General features: G+C 41.9%; 1 protein-coding gene and 1 long non-coding RNA gene across 2 annotated transcripts in view; one reads left to right on the top strand and one right to left on the bottom strand.

Annotated features, from left to right (window-relative positions):
• Positions 1-15,548, top strand: part of LOC138975727 (uncharacterized) — a 72,808-nt gene extending 57,260 nt beyond the window's left edge. Inside the window, exons 8-13 of the mRNA XM_070348481.1 lie at positions 293-616; positions 5,637-5,927; positions 10,508-10,558; positions 11,309-12,022; positions 13,583-13,645; positions 14,024-15,548. Of these exons, the coding sequence (XP_070204582.1) occupies positions 293-616; positions 5,637-5,927; positions 10,508-10,558; positions 11,309-12,022; positions 13,583-13,645; positions 14,024-14,181 (1,601 nt within the window). The 3' untranslated portion in view covers positions 14,182-15,548. The remainder of the gene's footprint in view (positions 1-292; positions 617-5,636; positions 5,928-10,507; positions 10,559-11,308; positions 12,023-13,582; positions 13,646-14,023) is intronic.
• A 3,298-nt stretch (positions 15,549-18,846) lies between these two features.
• LOC138975724 (uncharacterized) lies at positions 18,847-22,342 on the bottom strand. The gene is made up of 2 exons (XR_011458722.1): positions 21,667-22,342; positions 18,847-20,552 (listed from the first exon to the last, which is right to left on the bottom strand). It is a non-coding gene; the product is annotated as an uncharacterized lncRNA (long non-coding RNA).
• Between the last annotated feature and the right edge of the window lie 476 nt (positions 22,343-22,818).

The raw sequence follows: 22,818 nt of genomic DNA, 5'->3' as shown, positions 1-22,818 counted from the left end.
ATCATGGATCAAGACTCTGGTTTAACCAATAAAACCGCACACACAAATAAAATTAAAAAACCCACAGTATTGACAGCTCCACTCGTGTTACTGATAGTTTCCACTGGGAGGAAGCGGCCGAATTTTTAGGCAACGGGATAGTAAATTCATGAAAATGAAATGAAATAGAAATATAAATGAATTAGAAATAAAAATGAAATGAAAATGAAATGAAAATTATAATGAAAATGAAAATCGCAAACGAAATAAAAAAAGAAATGAAAATGAAACGAAAATAAAAAATGTTGACCAGGTGACCGACCAGGGTTGTTTGAGGTCCCAGACAAGTCCTCAAGCTCGACCTCCAAGTCCTCCTCCTTCAACGATCCCCACGCCGGCCACACCAACAACCTGCCCCCGGAGGCTTTCAAGAACCCCTTCAAGAACCCAGCCTCCCCCTTCAGCAAGAGAACGGACAATTTCGAGAGCAACCCAGCCTTTGTGGGCACCTCGCTGATCGGAGAAGGGTTCCTGGACTCCGCCGACACGGTAGCCGCCCAGAGGCCCCGCGGCCCCGATGCTGTGGACATCGGTGGATATGCTCTCTTCCCTGGCTTCAAGGACTTTGAACAAACAGGTGAGTAATGCCATCTTCCCTGGCTTCAAAGACTTTGAACAAACAGGTGAGATATGCCATCTTCCCTGGCTTCAAGGACTTTGAACAAACAGGTGAGATATGCTATCTTCCCTGGCTTCAAGGGCTTTGAACAAGCAGGTGAAATATGCCATCTACTCTGGCTTCAAGGACTTTAAACAAACAGGTGAGATATGCCATCTTCCCTGGCTTCAAGGACTTTGAACAAACAGGTGAGATACGCCATCTTCCCTGGCTTCAAGGACTTTGAACAAACAGGTGAGATATGCCATCTTCCCTGGCTTCAAGGACTTTGAACAAACAGGTGAGATATGCCATCTTCCCTGGCTTCAAGGACTTTGAACAAACAGGTGAGATGTGCCATCTTCCCTGACTTCAAAGACTTTGAACTAACAGGTGAGATATGCCATCTTCCCTGGCTTCAAGGACTTTGAACAAACAGGTGAGATATGCCATCTTCCCTGGCTTCAAGGACTTTGAACAAACAGGTGAGATATGCCATCTTCCCTGGCTTCAAAAACTTTGAACAAACAGGTGAGATATGCTATCTTCTCTGGCTTCAAGGACTTTGAACAAACAGGTGAGATATGCTATCTTCCCTGACTTCAAGGACTTTGAACAAACAGGTGAGATATGCCATCTTCCCTGGCTTCAAGGACTTTGAACAAGTAGGTGAGATATGCCATCTACTCTGGCTTCAAGGACTTTAAACAAACAGGTGAGATATGCCATCTTCCCTGGCTTCAAGGACTTTGAACAAACAGGTGGGAGGGGGTTGAGCCATTGCGTGTTTTTGAAATGTCATTAGCCTTTGAATGCCACCCAGATTCGGTTCAGCCCTGGTGTGGGATATGTCTCTTTGTTGCTCAAGTCGATCACCTCCAGCGGAGCTTTAATACCAAGTGGTCCTTGTTGTCTGCTTGTAGTAATCCAGTAGAGAGCTCCTCGCCCTAAATACACATTGCTATAAAGGCAATGTCCTTCCCGTGTAAACGATTCAGCGAAGTATCTCAGATCTAGCCAGGCTTTCACGTGGATTTAGGCCACCTGCACTTGGACACATACCAAAAATCAACATTCTGACTGCTTTCTGTGCAGAATGGCAATTTAGTAATAAATTAATTTTCCAGACAGCCACTATATAGTTGGATAGTCTTATCCCATTTTGCAGTTGGTTGAGCTGATCTGAGATAGTGACCAGAACGCTTTTTACGGGAAGGACTGTCTGAACAATTTAGTTTGGTTTTTTTAATCCAAAAGAAAATCATAACATACAAAGTATAACAATTACTCAAAACTGAGAAAATAGTCTCCAGGGGAGCCAATCGTCTTGCTGCAAATGCTAAGGGCAATGTACAGCGGTTAATGTTATTGTTTCCCTTGTCAGAGTATTGATTTTGTTTCCTTCTTTATAGCTGAGTACGTACCTGATACGTAATGTGGCAGTCAAGTGGTTAAATAGTTAAATCGTCCATTACTGTACCTCGCTATGTACACAGTCGCCCCAGGTTCCCTGGGCATGCACAAGACATCTGAGATAGTGAGCAAAACTGTGAAGAGAAGGACTGTACCATCGATCTTCCATTTACTGTATACCTCGTTACACAGGCGCTTCACTTTAAATGTTAGGAGTATACCTCGCTCCTCGGGTGTGTCAGGCGCACTGGACATGCACAAGAACAATGGACACGGTTTAATGAGTTAATATTATATTACACACAGGCGCGTCAGGTGCCCTGGGCATGCAAAAGAACAATGGACAGGGTTTAATGAGTTAATATTCTATTACCCACAGGCGCTTCAGGTGCCCTGGGCATGCAAAAGAACAATGGACAGGGTTTAATGAGTTAATATTCTATTACCCACAGGCGCTTCAGGTGCCCTGGGCATGCACAAGAACAATGGACAGGGTTTAATGAGTTAATATTCTATTACACACAGGCGCTTCAGGTGCCCTGGGCATGCAAAAGAACAATGGACAGGGTTTAACCTTTGCCGTGCTTCCTGGGTTCACCTGTACCCAGAGACACACTAAAATCATTGTAACTCTGGAACCATTAAAGGTATCGTTTTGAAATTTTAAGTATCTCTCACACACCTAATTTGCTCTCTGTCTGCAAATTTTTAGTGTGTACATGACAAAACATCAGAATTAATTGATTATGATAATTTACATAAACACTACCGATGGCGCGGGTTCACACATACCCATACTTTTAAAGAGTAGTAGTGATTGTAACTATCCCTCTGCCGACGGCGCGGGTTCTGCTACACCCATAATTACCAAAGCGGCGGAACAGTGTCTGTCAGCCTGTTTGTCTCCAAGAGACTGTCTGTCTCTCTGTTTGTCTGTCCGTATCTCTCTGTCTGTATGTCTGTTGTCAGTTGCTCTGTCTGTCTGTCTGTCTGTCTGTCTATCCGTCTATCTGACTGTCTGTCTATCTGACTGTCTGTCTCTGTCTCTCTCTCTCTCTGTCTGTCTCTCTCTCTGTCTGTCTCTCTCTCTGTCTCTCTCTCTCTTAGTCTCTCTCTCTGTCTCTCTCTCTTAGTCTCTCTCTCTGTCTCTCTTTCTTAGTCTCTCTCTCTCTCTCTTTCTTAGTCTCTCTCTCTCTCTTTCTTAGTCTCTCTCTCTTCTTAGTCTCTCTCTCTCTCTCTTAGTCTCTCTCTCTCTCTTCTTAGTCTCTCTCTCTCTCTCTCTTAGTCTCTCTCTCTTTCTTAGTCTCTCTCTCTCTCTTAGTCTCTCTCTCTCTTCTTAGTCTCTCTCTCTCTCTTTAGTCTCTCTCTCTCTCTCTTTCTTAGTCTCTCTCTCTCTTTCTTAGTCTCTCTCTCTCTTTCTTAGTCTCTCTCTCTAGCTCTTTCTTAGTCTCTCTCTCTCTCTCTCTTTCTTAGTCTCTCTCTCTCTTTCTTAGTCTCTCTCTCTCTCTCTCTTTCTTAGTCTCTCTCTCTCTTTCTTAGTCTCTCTCTCTCTCTCTTTCTTAGTCTCTCTCTCTCTCTTTCTTAGTCTCTCTCTCTTTCTTAGTCTCTCTCTCTCTCTTTCTTTGTCTCTCTCTCTCTCTTTCTTAGTCTCTCTCTCTTTCTTAGTCTCTCTCTCTTTCTTAGTCTCTCTCTCTCTTAGTCTCTCTCTCTTTCTTCGTCTCTCTCTCTCTTTTTTAGTCTCTCTGTCTCTCTCTCTCTCTTAGTCTCTCTCTCTCTCTTTCTTAGTCTCTCTCTCTCTTTCTTAGTCTCTCTCTCTCTCTCTAGCTCTTTCTTAGTCTCTCTCTCTCTCTTTCTTAGTCTCTCTCTCTCTTTCTTAGTCTCTCTCTCTCTCTCTTTCTTAGTCTCTCTCTCTCTCTTTCTTAGTCTCTCTCTCTCTCTTTCTTAGTCTCTCTCTCTCTTTCTTAGTCTCTCTCTCTCTCTTTCTTAGTCTCTCTCTCTCTCTTTCTTAGTCTCTCTCTCTCTCTTTCTTAGTCTCTCTCTCTCTTTCTTAGTCTCTCTCTCTCTCTCTCTTAGTCTCTCTCTCTCTCTCTCTTAGTCTCTCTCTCTCTCTCTTAGTCTCTCTCTCTCTCTCTTTCTTAGTCTCTCTCTCTTACTTAGTCTCTCTCTCTCTCTTTCTTAGTCTCTCTCTCTCTTTTTTAGTCTCTCTCTCTCTCTTTCTTAGTCTCTCTCTCTCTCTCTTTCTTAGTCTCTCTCTCTCTCTCTCTCTCTCTCTTAGTCTCTCTCTCTCTCTTTCTTAGTCTCTCTCTCTCTCTCTCTTAGTCCCTCTCTCTTTCTTAGTCTCTCTTTCTCTCTCTTAGTCTCTCTCTCTCTCTTTCTTAGTCTCTCTCTTTTTTAGTCTCTCTCTCTCTCTTTCTTAGTCTCTCTCTCTCTCTTTCTTAGTCTCCCTCTCTCTCTTTCTTAGTCTCTCTCTCTCTCTTTCTTTGTCTCTCTCACTCTCTCTTTCTTAGTCTCTCTCTCTTTCTTAGTCTCTCTCTCTTTCTTAGTCTCCCTCTATCTCTTTCTTAGTCTCTCTCTCTCTCTTTCTTAATCTCTCTCTCTCTCTCTTTCTTAGTCTCTCTCTCTCTCTCTTTCTTTGTCTCTCTCTCTCTTTCTTAGTCTCTCTCTCTCTCTTTCTTAGTCTCTCTCTCTCTCTTTATTTGTCTCTCTCTCTCTCTTTATTTGTCTCTCTCTCTCTATCTTTCTTAGTCTCTCTCTCTCTCTCTTTCTTAGTATCTCTCTCTCTCTCTCTTTCTTAGTCTCTCTCTCTCTCTTTCTTAGTCTCTCTCTCTTTCTTAGTCTCTCTCTCTCTCTCTTTCTTAGTCTCTCTCTCTTTCTTAGTCTCTCTCTCTCTCTTTTTTAGTCTCTCTCTCTTTCTTAGTCTCTCTCTCTTTCTTAGTCTCTCTCTCTCTCTTTCTTAGTCTCCCTCTCTCTCTTTCTTAGTCTCTCTCTCTCTCTTTCTTAGTCTCTCACTCTCTTTCTTAGACTCTCTCTCTCTTTCTTAGACTCTCTCTCTCTCTCTTTCTTAGTCTCTCTCTCTCTTTCTTAGTCTCTCTCTCTCTTTCTTAGTCTCTCTCTCTCTCTCTTTCTTAGTCTCTCTCTCTCTTTCTTAGTCTCTCTCTCTCTTTCTTAGTCTCTCTCTCTCTTTCTTAGTCTCTCAGTCTCTCTCAGTCTCTCCCTCCCCCTCTCCCTCCCCCTCTCCCTCCCCTGCAAGAAGTCGGTGAAGGGAGAAACTCGATGCACCCACTGAAGTAGCGCTGTGGGTTTCCCTGAACCCACCCCGTCGTTAGAGAAATAAACGGTAAAAACCCTCTTTCAAATGTATGGGTTCAGACAAACCCGCATCGTCGTTAGAGGAATAAACGGTAAAAACCCTCTTTCAAATGTATGGGTTCAGACAAACCCGCATCGTCGGGAGTGTGTAGTCAAAAGCGGCATCCGGCAAAGGTTAATGAGTTAATATTCTATTACACACAGGCGCTTCAGGTGCCCTGGGCATGCAAAAGAACAATGGACAGGGTTTAATGAGTTAACATTCTATTACACACAGGTGCTCCAGGTGCCCTGGGCATGCACAAGAACAACGAGCAGCAGAACAACATCTTCAGCATCTTCACCAGCCCCACCGCCAAGACGGGCTCACAGGCAACGCCGTCCCAGGGCAATCTCCTGGGCAGAACGCCAGGCCAGTCCGCTGGGGGCTTCAACATCTTCGCCCCTCCAGCCGGCAACACGCAAGTCGCTGGGGGCATCTTCAACCCCAGCTTTCTGTCCAGTCCTGGCCGGACCAACTTCCTCACGCCCACCCAGCAGCGTCTGTCTGGACCGCCTTATAACCAAGGTAGGAATCGGGTTGGTGGGGGAAGTGAGGTTGGCAGGGAGTGAGGAAGATTAGTGTTTGTGTTCACTCATACACATATACGACACTACACAAACCTGTGGGGAGTTCAGGTTTTTTTTCTCTAGGCACTTCTGACATAGCTAACACTTGATGAGTCTGGTATGTTCTAAGATGGCGACCGGTCACACATGACGTGACGTTACTTTCGCGCCAACAACATGATTGGTAGATATATTTAGCATTATAGAAATGACATCATTTCTAAAGAATTAGCGTTTGTGGTTTGACAGCGGGCAGGGATTTCTGGACCGCCTTATAACAAAAGTAGGGAATGGGGATGGCTGGTGGGGGTGAGATTGAGAGAGGTTGGTTAGTAGTTCCACCTATTTGACTATTTTGCGGGACCGGATTGATAGAGACGTGAAAGAGGTCTGACAGTGGTGTGATAGTGGAAAGCATTAGTGGAAGTACCAAAGGTGTGTTCAGTGTTGGTGGAGAGGGTGCGTGGAGTTCTGGGCCGCTTGTACAACCGAAGTAAAGACTCAAGAGGTTGTGAGTGTAGGGCGGAAAGGAGTTTGAGGCGTTACTGAAACGGGTCTGTAGAAGTGAAAAAGGTGTGTTCGGGGGTTGAGAAAGGGCAGGAATCTTTGGAACGCCTTCAAATTACAACGAAGGTAGGAAATTGTGGGTGGGTGGCATGGGATTGAGAGAAGAGTGGAATGCGGTAGGACAGTTGAAAGGGATTTTGGAAGTGGCATGGATGTGTTAGTGGGCTGAGAGAGCGCAGGGATCCCTGAACCTGACTGAGGTAGGGATGGGTGCTCGCGGATGGACGAGGAAGATAATAATAATAATAATAATAATAATAATAATAATAATAATAATTGTCAGTAAGTACTGGTGTCACATGACTGATGTGAACCAGTTGATTGGCTAATGGCAATGCGCTAAAACTGTTAGCGCACTCTTGGAGTGCGCTAACTTTTCCACAGAGCGTATTCTTCCGCCCTTTGCTTTAGCGAGAATGTACTCTCATCCTCAGAATTAATTAATGACATGTAGCTTATATTCTCCACAATACCAATAATTAAGACCATAAATTTCCTGCTTCTCAATTAAAGCAGAAGATGGTTTTTTTCTGACAGATTGCATGTGCCTGTGCCACAGTTGCCACTGATCTAAAAATAGAACCCGCTGTGTCTAATTTTTCAGTTTCGACTTGCGAAGATTCCTCTCATAATTATGCCATGTTAGTGGCATGTAGTTTATTGTCCACATGACCAAATGATGAGTTAGTATACAATTCCCAGCAGCTAACAGAAAACACAAGTGTTATTCCGATAACGTAGCAGCAGAGACGGTAGCAGCTAGATCAGCACGTAGCAGACTACACTGTCACTGAAATACGACTGCATCTGTTCAGTAAATGAATGTTTTCCGAATTATTATTTCAAGGCAAGAACAATCGGAATCGAAAACGTGTACGGTTTAGAACGTTCTTACCATATTTGAGACTTATTACCAGCCTGCCTCATGCGTGCAGACTCAGTGCAACGTGACGAGCAATTTTTGTTTTTGAAATGAGACTCAGTGCAGTAGCAGACGACATAAATCCCGCTCAGCAAATTAACATGTTGGGCAAATGTGAACGATAAAACGATGGGGATATAATACGTGTAGGGTTCAGAGCATTCTTACCGTTCATATTTAGTACCAGACTCCCCGATGAGTGAAGATACCACACGAGAAACATGCCACATTTATTTTGAAAATGTGGTGCTTTCCGTCGACCGTGGCAAGGGGCAAAACTCTGCACAGTCAATCTGTCGAAGCTCGATGAAGGTTTCGAATCGCAAATAACTACGAGCACAGTCCTTTCTCCGAGTTTAAATGAGGTCTCTATGAAAGATCATCACTTTTTAGCTTAACGCTACACTGGAATTTACCAACAGAAATTAAAACAAGAGTTTGCGTGTGACGAAAGCACGACACACTTGAGACAGTCCACACAAAAAAAGATCCAGTGACACAAACCTGACCACACAGTTACGCCTATCCAAATGCGCGTTGCAAAATGTGCGTTTTGAATCTTCTTTTTTCTCTGGCGGTACTGACAATATCGTTATTGAAACAATCCCAGTGCACTGAGGGATTTATAGAGCAAATCTCGAAAATAATTATTGAACTCAGCGCTATGCGCTTCGTTCAATAATGAATTTTCTCGATTTGCTCTATAAATCCCTTAGTGCACTGGGATGTCTCAATAACTTAAATAATAATAATAATAATAATAATAATAATAATAATAATAATAATAATTGTCAGTAAGTACTGGTGTCACATGACTGATGTGAACCAGTTGATTGGCTAATGGCGATGCGCTTAAATCTGTTAGCGCACTCCTGGAGTGCGCTAACTTTTCCACAGAGCGTATTATAATTATAATAATAATTCTCTTTATTTATATAGCGCCTTATCCGAAGTTCAAAGCGCTTTTATGCCGTGTGAGATGGAATTTTTTACACAATATATCACGCATTCACATCGACCAGCAAACCTCAAGCCTGTTAGGCGAATGTTCACCTTTCGCGGCCTTTATTCCAAGTCACACGGGTATTTGATGGACATTTTTATCTATGCCTATACAATTTTGCCAGGAAAGACCCTTTTGTCAATCGTGGGATCTTTAACGTGCACACCCCAATATAGTGTACACGAAGGGACCTCGGTTTTTCGTCTCATCCGAAAGACTAGCACTTGAACCCACCATCTAGGTTAGGAAAGGGGGGAGAAAATAGCGGCCCGACCCAGGGTCGAACACGCAACCTCTCGATTCCGAGCGCAAGTGCGTTACCACTCGGCCACCCAGTATTCTTACACCCTTTGCCAAAGCGAGACTGTACTCTCATCCTCAGAATTAATTAATGACATGTAGCTTATATTCTCCACAATACCAATGATTATGACCATAAATGTCCTGCTTTTCAATTAAAGCAGAAGTGGTTTTTTCTGACAGATTGCATGCGCCTGTGCCGCCCACAGTTGCACTGATCTAAAAATAGAACCCGCTGTGTCTAATTTTTCAGTTTCGACTTGCGAAGATTCCTCTCATAATTATGCCATGTTGGTGGCATGTACCTTATTATCCACATTACCAAATGATGAGTTAGTATACAATTCCCAGCAGCTAACAGAAAACACAAGTGTTATTCCGATAACGTCGCAGCTAGATCAGCACGTAGTCGTAGCAGACTACACTGAAATACGACTGCATCTGTTCAGTAAATGAATGTTTTCCGTTTATTTTAAGGCAAGAACAATCGGAATCGAAAACGTGTAGGGTTTAGAATGTTCTTACCACATATAAGACTTATTACCAGCCTGCTTTATGTGTGCAGACTCAGTGCAACGGGACGAGCAATTTTTGTTTTTGAAATGAGACTCAGTGCAATAGCCTAGCAGACGACATAAATCCCGCTCAGCAAATTAACATGTTAGGCAAATGTGAACGATAAAACGATGGGGATATAATACGTGTAGGGTTCAGAGCATTCTTACCGTTCATATTTAGTACCAGACTCCCCGATGAGGGAAGATACCACACGAAAAACATGCCACGTTTATTTTGAAAATGGGCTTTCCGTCGACCTTGGCAAGGGGCACAACTCTGCACAGTCAATCTGTCGAAGCTCGATGAAGGTTTCGAACCGCAAATAACTGAAAGCACAGTCCTTTCTCCGAGTTCAAATGAGAGAAAGATCATCACTGTTTAGCTTAACGCTACACTGGAATTTACAAACAGAAATTAAAACAAGAGTTTGCGTGTGATGAAAGCTCAACACACGAGACAGCCCACACAAAAGTAGATCTTCTATACGACCTGACCACACAGTTATGCCTATTCAAATGCGCGTAGCAAAATGTGCGTGTTGTATCTTCTTTTTTCTCTGGCGGTACCGACAATATCGTTATTGAAACAATCCCAGTGCACTAAGGGATTTATAGAGCAAATCTCGAAAATAATTATTGAACTCAGCGCTATGCGCTTCGTTCAATAATGAATTTTCTCGATTTGCTCTATAAATCCCTTAGTGCACTGGGATGTCTCAATAACTTAAATAATAACTGGACATTTTTAAGTACCTATGGCTCTAGGCCCTTTACAAAAGAACATAAATTATACAGAATAGAACAATTAAGTGTACAACCTACATAAGATGTGGCAGGAGTGTTCTCGGAGGGGGGGTGGTTGATGATAGGGAAAGGATGGAGGTCGTGCAAATGTGAAGGGTGCATGGATATGCGTTTGTGTGGGGTGAGAGGGGTGGGAGCACACGTGTTCGTTCTCTGTGGAGAATTCGATTTGATATTGCTGATTAGGTAAAGTCAACAGTTTAAACATTGATTTGTCATCAAAACAGCTTATGTCTTCAAGTGGGCTTACAAAGATTGTAGTTCTTATCAAAGTTTCAGGGAAATGAGTATATATCGAGTCGAGCTTTCTCGTCTAAATAAGATCAATGCAGTTCCTTTAACAACTTATCACCACTGCAAATATTTCTGATCTTCCTCCTCTGCAGTTCCAACCAACAACGCAGTGACCGGCTTTCCCAACCAAGTCAACAACCAAGGTAGGAATCGGGAGAGGAGGGGGTGGCGTGTTGTTTTTGGTGGAAGTGTGGGCGGGTGTGTGGAATTGAGGGGGGGGTGTGTGTGTTTGTGTGTGAGTGTGTGTGTGTTTGTGTGTCTGTGTGTCTGTGTGAATTTGTGTGTGTGAGGGTTAAAAGAGTTATTACGGGATTATTAAAGCGTTTCTTACAAAGAATGAAGCTCGTTCCAGGTTCTTAATGCTTTTTCTTGCAATAATGGGCATTAAATTAAAGCCTCGGCCATTCATATGTGATGAAAAGATTATCGTAAAAATTTACAAAACTTGACAATGTGATTGCCTAATATGCCTCCAGGATTTACAATGTCCACGTGGTCAGTGGGGACACTGCAGTGGTGAATCAAGAAGAAAATGAAACCTAAACACCACCGTATATACCGGTGGTTTAATGAGCAGCGATCGTGTTCCGATACCGATACATGCACAGCCTAGCGGTGACCTTACGAGTGATTTTCTCCTGTTGATATAACGACGTCACCGAGACAAACTTTGTTCTCGAAATTCCTGAGGGACATGCAGAAGAAGCGAGATAGTGTGTACCTGACGCCGTATGACGTCTTCTCGAACTTTGTTTCGCTTTTGAAGTCTGAGTTTTCACTTTGAAAGAGAAGCAGTTTTGTCTTTGCTTGTTTAGCCGCCGTCGTTTGTGATTTAAAGAACTAATTATCTCATCGCAGGGCTAACAAACACATCTCCCTTTCCTTCCGTACAGTTCCAACCAACAACGCAGTGACCGGCTACCCCAACCAAGTCAACAACGTCCCATCTTCCTTCCCCGTGAACCCGAACTTCCCCAATACGGCTAGATCTACCGGACCCACCAACACACAAGCCGGTTTCCGCGGACCCACGCCACAAGGAGGAACGAACCCTTTCCTCAACGCGGCGGGACGAACAGGCAACTCCGCAGGATACCAAAACGTCGGTCGTAGCAACTCCGGGTCTGCCGGTTTTCCTAGCGGCAACTCCGGGGCTAACAGTTTTCCGAGTGGCAACGCCGGGTCTAACAGTTATCCGAGTGGCAACTCCGGGTCTAACAGTTTTCCGAGTGGCAACTCCGGGTCTAACGGTTTCGCTGGGTTTGGTAACACGGAAAGCTTCCCTGCGGGCGGTGGAGGAGGCGGTGCCGTGTTCCCTCCCTTTGGAAGCACCACCTCTGGGCAGACTGGTTTCGCCAAAACCCCGTCAACGAACCCAGGACCCGACGGTTTTCCTCCTTTCGGCAGCGGCGGCGGCTCCAGGGGGACTTTCCCGGCTCGTAATGCGGGAAGCTCTGGAGCGAGTGGCTTCCCTTCCACTGGCAGCAGCGGCTCGAGAGGGACTTTCCCGGCTCGTAATGGGGGAAGCTCTGGAGCGAGTGGCTTCCCTTCCACCGGTAGCAGCGGTGCAGGTGCTTCTCGAGCTGGTGTTGACCGCGATAGTTTTGGTGAGTATGGGGATGGATCAGTTCGGGGGGCGGGGGTCTATGAGCGAGTGCCTTCCTTCCACTAGTAGCAGCGGTATTGGTTCTTCTCGAGCTGGTGTTGACCGCGATAGTTTTGGTGAGTATGGGGATGGATCAGTTTGGGGGGCGGGGGTCTATGAGCGAGTGCCTTCCTTCGACTAGTAGCAGCGGTACTGGTTCTTCTCGACCTGGTGTAGACCGAGATAATTTTGATGAGGTAGGTCAGGGGTGGATCAGTTCCGGGGGAGGGGGGAGGCTGATGGTAGTAGGTGTGGGGATGTACAGAGGGAGGGAGAGGGGAGGGGAAGGGAGGAGTCCACTGTATAAGGTCCATACAAGCCCGGGATTCTTCCAGAGATGAGCAGATTGGAACAACATTACAATGCATGTCAATGGAGTCGCCCCTGAGACATCTCGGGTGTTAACATCTTCTGACTCTGACCCAATGTGGGAAGGCGGTTAAAAGAGGAATAGGGTATGTCAGTGAGAGATCTATCCATCTGCATATCTGATATAGTGTGTCTGTTTGTAAGTTCAGTTTTTCCACGTGTACGTTATTGTTGCGTTTGTCGGTGTTGAAAATGACCATGTCTGTCTGTTAGTCCTTGTAAGGCAGTACATGTAAGGGTGGATGCCCTATATTTGGCATTATTGTTCCTAGATCCTATATTGCGCCACCTCCGCTTTTCTGTCTTCGAAGAAAAAAGACATTTTAGATTTTACACTGATTTCATAAAGGGAAAAGCCTGGGTACGCGTACAATGTCTTGGTGGCTTCTGGTTAGATCATCAAGTTTTATATCTATTTTTCTGTTTTGCTTGTCTACATACTTTCCTTTGAGTTCCAGTAAAAAGGCTTTCGCTTTTGACAAACTATTTGTTAATAGCTTCTTCTTCTTCTTCTTCTTCGTGGGCTGAAACTCCAACGATTTTTACGTATATGCCAGTATGGCCGTTTTTACCCCGCCTTTTAGGCAGACATACGCCGCTTTCGGGGGATGCATGCTTGATATTTTCGTATTTCTATAACCCACCGGACTCAGACATGGATTACAGGATCTTTTCCGTGCACACTTGCATGGTCTCGTGCTTGCACGTATACACACAAAAGGGGAAAAGGCACTAGCAGGTCTGCGTATTAGTTGACCTGGGAGATCGGAAAACTCTCTACCCTTAACCCACCAGGCGCTGCCGGGATTCGAACCCACGACCTCCCGCTTGCGAGGCCGCCGTCTTCACTAGGCGATTAATTGCGCCCGTCTTCGATAGCAAGAACTGCGTCTTGTTAATATTCCTATTATGCAACTTCTCACTCTGTTTATCTCTTCAAAGGTGTGTCTGTGTTTCTGTGTGTGTCCGAGTGTGTCCGTTCTTTGTGTAACATTTTCAGCTTGGATTGTATGCCAGCTGTTAATCAGTGAAGTAGAAAGTACTCATGATATCTCCCAGAGAGATATATTTCTGTGATGATGGAATGGCTGATTTACCATCATGATATTCACCTGAGCAAATGTGTGATTTGTTGTTGTTGTTGTCGTTGCAGGCTTTGGTTCTACCGGTGGCAAAACGGATGGCTTTGGCTTCCCTGGCTCCTTTGGTAGCTTCAGTAAGTATGCATTTTCTTTCTTTCTTTGTGATTTATTTCATTTTATAATTTACATTTTTATTAGTCACAAGTACTGCCACCTGAACTACCAGGCTCCCAAATGCCTACCAAAAAACCTGATTCACTCATTGTGTGGTGTGAGTGTGTGTTTATGTGTGTGAGTGGGGGCGGGGTGTGTCACGCTAGTGTGTGTGTGTGTGTGAATGCCAGTGTGCATGCGAGTGTCTGTGTGCGTGTGTCCGTCATTTTACGCGTGCAAGCATGTGTAAAAAATAAAAAATACAAAGATACAAAGACAGAGAATGTGTATCAGGTTAACTTCCTTACTTTAGCAAATGAACTTCAGCTTTAATCTTTTTCCTCAACATTTCGTTGCAGACGACAACGGGTTTAAGAACGACAACGGTTTCGAAAAGAACGTCTTCTCCGATGATCTTTTCAACGAAAAAAACGTCAAGACGGAGACATCTGATGAAACCGTGTCCACAGCCCCCGCCCTCAACGCCCCAATCCCTCAGTCAACCCCTAAGAATTAGGTCAAATCCAAGGTCACTGCCAAGGTCAAAGTCGAAATAAACATTTGGGTTTATGTACAGTGTTTGATAGATCTGAGTAGTAACTGAAGAAAAGAATTGCTAAACGATAAAGGCGGAATTATTCAATGACAATACAACGTTACAGACAATTCAATCCGCGGACAAAGCTTATGGAGAAAAAAAGTTACATGCACACTCAGATTTCGAAGCACGAGACTAGCATGAACCGGAGACACGACCATAACATACATACATATAGATACAGTCAGACATACAGATGGACAGACAGACTGACAGACAGACTGAAAGACCTGACAGACAGACAAACATAGTCTCTTTTTTTCAAAATAGAATAGTATCAAGGTCAAGGTCAAAGCTGGGAGTGAGCACGGTGAGCTCTGACTCGCTCTTGACAAAAAAAAAGTATTGCTACCATTGTTGGTGCGGGATTGCTGAGATTCGAGGTGTTGCTGATGAAAAAGGACATTACACTCCAGGTAATAAAAAATAGAAACCAATGTTTACTGCAAAAACTTCTTCATATCTTCAAGCCTCAAGGGGTATATTGTGTGATTCGTGTACATAAATATTTCAAAGTTTATCAAGCATGGTGGGTATCGGGGTTATTTATTTGTTTTTATTGTGAATTTTTGCCGGAGAGTAGAAAGTTTGCAAAACAAATGTTTGGTATTGGGATTTAAATTTGTGTTATCATGAATCTTTGCCGGAGAGTAGAATGTTTGCAAAAATGTTTGGTATTGGGATTTTAAATTTATGTTATCGGAAATGTGTGTTATCATGAATCTTTGCCGTAGAAAAGAAAGTTTGCAAAAATGTTTGGTATTGGGATTTTAAACTTGTTTTATGATGAAATCTTTGCCATGGTGCAAAACTTGTGAAATGTTCACATACATAATGTTTGCTATCCTTCATGTAGGTGTGTTGCAGATTTAATTCAAAGCTTGCACAACATCAAAATATGATTTGTTTTCAAGGTTGTGTGAAGTTTCTTCTTTCGAACGAACTTGCGCAATTGCCTATATGCACATTTAGATTTCAATAAACGACACTACTTGCATTAACTATATTCTGAAATGCATTCCAAAATAGTGGCTTCATTTTTAAATAAATGACTTGTTGTTTACAAAATTAGTAGATGCTTAAATATCTCTCACTTTCAATCCGAAAATATTACTACAATGGTTATAAATACAATGTATGTGACGGCGTTTTACCTAGAATGTTCGTATTTTATAGATGCGTTTTACTATACCTGGTAGCGACATGTAAGTGTTTGTCGCCAAAAATTGTTGCATTGTTAAAAGTTGGCACTGTTTGTAACTCATTAAATTACCCGACAACTTTCATTCTGGTATCACGCGCATGTGTGTGTGTGTGTGTAAGTGTGTGTGTGTGTGTGTGTGTGTGTGTGCGGCGTGTGTGTGTGTGTGTGTGTGTGATAATTATAATTGGTTGGTAGTGTTTTTTTGTGCGTGTGTGTTATGGGTTTTTTTTATTTGGAGGAGGGGGGCCAAATGGAAGCAAAGTACTTCTAAATAAATGGTCAATATTTTGGTAATGTCAGAATACTTATATTTTTGAAACGCCCCACACTGGTATGTTTGGCAATCTTTTATAAAAAAAAAATATCACACAGACTATATGAGACAGACATACAGACACTTATACAAGAAAACTCTGCCCAGATCCCACTACGGCCTGAGTGACCCACAGGACAGAGGCCAGTTTTCATATATGCAATTTTCTAAACTGTTTATCAGCCAGGAAATCTCTCTCTCCCTCTGTGTGTGTGTGCGTGTGTGTTTGTTTCTCTCTCGTTCTCGTATCTCTAACCGTTTGTGTATGTGTCCCTCTTTATGTGTACGTGTGTGTGTCCTTCTTTACTTTGTGTTTGTGTCCCCCTGTGTGTGGTGTGTGTGTGTGTGTGACTTTGTACTCATACTAGGTGCAGAACTAAGGAGACAGAAATGTATTCACAAACAAATCAACTACTATTCATTCACTTTTTGTTTAAAACACACACACACACACACACACACACACACACACACACACACACACACACACACACACACACATTCAAGTCGGTTACAAACAGTTAATCAAGAGGACTGCGGACATAGTGGACAGACAAAACATGGGGTTACTAGCACCGCTCTGTGCAGAACAACATGAAGCGTCAACAATGTCCAAAGATGCGATGCCAAGGCATACGGCCCTGTGAACAGCTAGTCTCTCTTTCTTTCTCTCTCTCAAGTTTGTTTTCTCTCTCTACGCGAGGAAGCTGATAATATAGATACAAAGATTTCAGGAGAAAATAAAACCCAAGTACATTCAAAAAAAGATCATATTTATTCAAAATTGGATCACAACACGTCGAAAATGAGGTAACAGTGTTGACCGTTTAGCTCAGTTTCATGACACAATGAATAGTCAATATAATTTGAACATTTAATATTTCATTCAAAAAGAAATAACAGGTATTAAGCTGTTTATTGTTGAGCCAATTTGTGACCCTCCACCACGGAATGAGTCGCATGTCACCTTTGCATGATTTTCATATTTTTACATTTTCCTAAAGAGTTTTTATGCTCTATGCAGTGGTGAGACCCGTTTTAAAAAAGAGCGAAAACTGTTTGAGTTATAAGTCTCTGACTAAGGTGACCCTCACACTGTTACCAGACACTCCCCGGACTTATAATTATTAAGTCTAGCGCAGAACCGCGCGAGGTGGCATGCGACTCATTTCGTGGTACGTGTAGGGTCACATTTCATGTTTGGGTGACAATGACAGAATGAAGTAAACATTAACAAAGTCAACATAAAAAAATGTGTGTTGGTAAGAGCAGGAGAGAGAGAGGAGGGGAGGGGGGAGGGGGGAGGGGGGATTTCAGAACATTAAACTAGTAAAATAATGGCATTTGTATGTACAAATCAAAAGTGATTAATAGAATGTAAAATTATACATGTGTTTTAAAGCAGTGAATCATCCATATATGAACAGAGAATATGAAGAAAAAAAACAAGTTCTTAAAGTGAAGAAGTCTTAAAGTGGAGGTCTTTCAGAACTGGAGCTGGAGCTGGAGTAGGGTGGAGAGGGAGAGGAGAGAGAGTCATGCAAGATTCGAGATTTAAAGACACTCAAAAATCAGGCAGATACATGTAATACTGATAGCCCTCAATTTCTTTGCTCCTTTACTATTCTGCGCACTGACGTGTACATATGAATATCACAAATGTTATATAGGGATACACGTACAGTGTCACAATGACTAAGCTGGTTTCATAAAACACTCTGGAACATTAAACCTAAAACGGACAGTTCATCAAAGGTAATTGTTTCAAACAGATGTGTACAACTCAAAACATGAAGGGTAAAAGACGCAAGAAAAAAAAAGATACATGTATATGTGACAGGGAGACTACCGTCGCCCTTCACAGCAGACTCTGCAGAGTTGTTCGCCTTTGAAGTAGGCAACACCTGTGGATTGTAGAGTTCTGTTTGTGATGGGGTCTGGCGGCTTTTGTCTCTCTGTATGTTCATGGATTCCTTTGCGAATGCATAACAGTTTTTATAGGGCTTAGAAATAAGCTCTAAAATTCTCAATCCTGTTTGATTGGACTTCGCCTCCAAAGGTGATCGTGGTGTTTCGGCACCCGGTTACATTTGGCGTCGTCGACAGGGATGGGACTCGACATGATATGTTCAGGAATGGCGTTATGGCCACTGAATAATTTTTCGTGCTGTTCCCATTCCACGAACCTGGGAGGGACCTAAGCTTGGCGGGTCCATGGTTCGGAACTTCGGGGACAAAGTTCATTCAAACGGGGGCGAGTGTGACAGGGAGACTACCGTCGCCCTTCACAGCAGACTCTGCAGAGTTGTTCGCCTTTGAAGTAGACAACACCTGTGGATTGTAGAGTTCTGTTTGTGATGGGGTCTGGCGGCTAAATTTGTCTCACTGTATGTTCATGGATTCCTTTGCGAATGCATAACAGTTTTTATAGGGCTTAGAAATAAGCTCTAAAATTCTCAATCCTGTTTGATTGGACTTCGCCTCCAAAGGTGATCGTGGTGTTTCGGCACTCGGTTACATACATATAATAACGAAAACCAAAATAAGTGGCTGACAAAGCTGAACTGAAAGCTGCAGAAGACAATCAAACGGTTAAGGGGGGACAGGGTAGGCAAGCACTTTTTTTTTTTTTTTTGGAAACAGCTTGCTGCTTGTTTGATTTTTGCAAGCAGAATAACCTAATTAAGGGAAACCATTTTAAATTTTGAGTGAAAAGCAATTTTTGGGGGTTTTATTCACCAAAATGTGAGAAAAACGTTATAAAATGTGCTTTTTTAAAAATGTTGCAGTTTGTGAACCAGTGCATGTTTTGATCCAATTTTTCTTCTTTGCAGCAATATGTGTGTGTTTAATAATTCTGTGTATCGAAAAGCATTTCTAAGCAATATATTATTTTAATTTAGCATTTTCAGTTACCGGTTCAGTTTTGATAAGAAAAATACATGAAATCCTAACTGTCAGACTCATAAAAACCCAACCAATGCACTGAACTCTTATTCCATACACAGAACTGATGCTGTACAACTCATAAACAACATATACAAAAACTGAACAAATCCATCAAGCCTTTCAAAAGTTGCAACATTTTAATTGTAGCGTTTTGTCTGAAAATTACATTCAGAGAAAACAGCATTTTAAAGATTTGAACCAGTACATAAAAAAAACAGTAGCACAGTGCACCCTGAATTCATATGTTTTTATCAGAATGACCACTTTACTATGTAGGGAAAAGGATTTGACAATCAAATTATCAGGATTTTTTTTTATATACATCATATGAAAACAGCCATCTTTGTTTGTACCGATATGAAAACATGAATCAGAACCAAACTGTCAGACTCATAAAAACCCAACCAATGCACTTAACTCTTATTCCATACACAAAACTGACGCTTTACAAATCATAAACAACATAAACAAAAATGAAACAAATCCATCAAGCCATTCAAAAGTTGCAACATTTTAATTACAGATGTTTGTCTGAAAATTACATTCAGAGAAAACAGCATTTGAAAGATTCCAACCAGTACCTCAAACTAGTAGCACAGTGCAGCCTGAATTGATATGTTTTTATAAGAATAACCACTTTACTATGATGGGGAAATGATTTGACGATCAAATTATCCAGACTTTTTTTAAAAAATCATTTGAAAACTCATCTATGTTAGTGCAGATATGAATCAAAACGAAACTGTCGGACTCATAAAAACACAAGGAATCCACTGTATTCTTATTCCATGCACAGAAATGGTGCTTCACAAATCATAAACAACATATACAAAATTGGAACAAATCCATCTTGCCATTCAAAAGTTACAACATTTTAATTACCACATTTTGTCTCAAATTACATGTAGAGAAAACAGCATGTAAAAGAGTCTCACTAGTACCCCGGTAAACTAGTACCACAGTAGAGCTTGAATTAATGGGGTGGTTTTTTTTTTAACCAGAATAACACTTTAACTATGAAGGGAAAATGATTTGATAATCAAATTATCAGATTTTTTTGATTTAAAAAAAAATTATATGAAAACATTAAAAAAGTCAATTATCTGTGTTTGTGCTGATATGAAAATATTGATCAGAACCGAACTGTCAGACTCATAAAAACCCAACGGATGCACTGATTTCTTATTCCATTGCATAGACATGATGCTTCACAAATCATCAACAACATTACATAAATTTTATATATACACAAATGGAACAAAGCTATCAAGCCATTCAAAAGTTGCAACATTTTAATTACAGTATTTCTGTGCTCAATCCTAACACTGCAGCAAATTTCTGTAAAGCTGAATGTCCCTTTCCATGTACCAACTTGGTCATACGCGGATTATTTAAAATGCAACTTTACCACCCGAAGCGTTGCAAACACCGGGAGAAGAGTAAACAACTGCAGACTTGAATGGACACTCATATGCACTCCAGATGCAGGGCCTGTGCATCACCTTCTTTCATAATCAGACTGCTATCAGACAAGCATTCAGTACAGGATATAAACGTTTCAGCAATAGATTGAGCTGATCAATATGTTGACAAAAGCCCAACACATGTCAGCGGAGTGACGTTGCACAGTACCAGTATCCATATCTGCTTGTGATGGGTCAGAAGATGGCAAAGTATCTGTATCTTCTTATGGTTGGTCAGAAGATGGCAAAGCTGATGTTTCTGCTGTGGAAGAGGGTAGTTCCGGTTTAGCAAACTTTTCCATCAGGTCAATCTTTCTCCTCGCTGCCACCACAGGAGGACTGGCTCTCCCCTTGCTCCAACCTAATAAATACACAAACACTGATTTAATATTTGATACAACTGTCCATGGTTTTTGTTTGTAATAAGCTGCAAATTTTAAGACTCAATATAAACGTCAACAAGTGCTTATGTACTTTATTTTGCAAATGACCATGTTACATGGGGTGTACCTCAACTTTTTGGCTAGGCTGGTAAATCAGAAATCCCAATCAGCCCCCAACCACTCACAAAAGACATTCATTAATTGGCCCCTATCACAAAATGTACATGTCAAGTTTACTATGGGATTTGAGTAACCACACAATCACATACACACAGGAACTAATACTGAAACTAGCTGAATTATTTTCTTTCTTTCTTTCTTTCTTTTCATATTTTTCTTTTAAAATTAATTTATTTCATCACACTTGCTATGTATTTGCTTGTTTCTTGTCTGTTGTCTGTTTTGTGTGTGTGTGTGTGTGTGTGTGTGTTCTGTGTGTGTGTATACATTTTCAGATTTCCTAAACCTAGCACTGTTTGCAGGTGATCTTTATGCTTTTGATTCATGAGTTGCATCCCCAGTCCTTTAGTTTAACTCTTTTTTTTTCTTTGGTGAAGTAAATTGGATCTATTTTTTTTTATTCCTTAGTTAATGGAAAAGATTTGACAACAATATTGCTGTCAATGATAGGTTGGTCAGCCATGCTGGTGTAAACCAATCCTTTAGAATTAGAGAACGCTCTCTAGTAGGGTACTTATTTTCCTACGGTCAATGACCAGAAACAGAAACTGTGTCAGTCGTACATCGCTCAGATGCTGCTTCTCAGTTTGACCCCAGACAAAGAATACTGATGACATGTTACACCATAGTAAGCTCTCAAGGACTGGCCAGCGAAGAACAATAAAATAGGGGTTGTGAAGACGATATCACAGAGATGATCGAGGGTGGGGGTGGGGGGGGGGGGGGGGGGCTTTGCGGCGGCGGCATGGTCAGTAAATTGGATCAAGAAACCCGCAAAATACTTCGGACACAAACTGTTTATCATTTACCTGCAAACCCTAACACATTCTTACAACAACAACAACATAACGATGTGCAATAAATCACGTTGTCAAACAAACAAGATCGAAAAGAGAAAGAAGCAAAACCCACCTCGTCGAGTCAAGAATCTTAGAATGTCGTCTGCTTAAATACGATCATGTTGGTTCATTTCGGAGTGTTGTTACTTCCTTCTACTGTTCGCTGCTGCTGGTTCATCTTTCTCTGATATTTCTTGCCACTATGCCGAACATTTCCAATGTTAGGGTTGTTCTCCGCAGCTCAAAACTTTGAAAAATGCTGCTGAATCGGTGAAAACGTCATGGATTTGTTGACACCGGGGGACTGATAAGTTGTCTACTGCGCTTGCGCCAAATGCCTTTGACCTACATATATTTGCATATATTAATTCCGGGGTTTCGGTTGGAACGGATTCTCTCTCTTTGTGCCTATGTCAACGGAAATTCCCCAACGGTGATGACGTCATCTTGAAGAACGGAAATTTCCACACAGTTTGAACAGCGAAGGGTCATGTCATGTGCGCACATTTACCAGCACGGAGTATCCAAAGTTGACCATTTTTTCGATTTTTTTGATAAAACAGACAAAAACAACAAAACATCGGTTTGAAAATGGTTTTATTTACATGAATACATGTCTAAAATGACAAAAGCAGATTATTGAATGCATTCCAGGATGTTCAAAGGTGTGAAAAATGCAACAACCCCAAAAAGGTGTATGAGACCAAAAATAACTCATTTTGCCTACCCGGTCTGCCCTTAAGACAGAATAAATTCTCCTCAGTCTGTGCACAAAACAGGAGGCAAATATAGTGCCAGGATGTCACAATTCATTGGATTTACAAAAGTGAAATCTTGCTTTTAAGCCTTCGCAGACCTGATAAAATCAAGTCTTCAGAAAGACAGTCATTAAACAGAGATAACTCTACAAAGGTTATATAAACAGAAAAACTGAAGAATTTTTTTAAGTCTGGGGAAGTCTCCAATTGGAGAATCTTTAAGGGGTGGAGTGTTGTAGAGGCCTGGGTCTACATATATAATCAAAGATACATATAAACGTAATCACTATTTGACTTTGAGCACTTGTTATAAATGGCCTTCTGAAAAACACACACATAAAAACAGACTTACATTGGAAACACACACAAATTTACTTCACAACTGAACATCTAACCAAGCATCTAGATGGCACATGAACAAATACACAAGCATGACCACTCTATTATGTGAAAACTTTATTTTGATA

This window comes from Littorina saxatilis, linkage group LG9 (assembly GCF_037325665.1).
Source record: "Littorina saxatilis isolate snail1 linkage group LG9, US_GU_Lsax_2.0, whole genome shotgun sequence".
In the NCBI taxonomy this organism is placed as follows: Eukaryota; Metazoa; Mollusca; class Gastropoda; order Littorinimorpha; family Littorinidae; genus Littorina; species Littorina saxatilis.
This window is presented reverse-complemented; position numbering and strand designations above follow the sequence as displayed.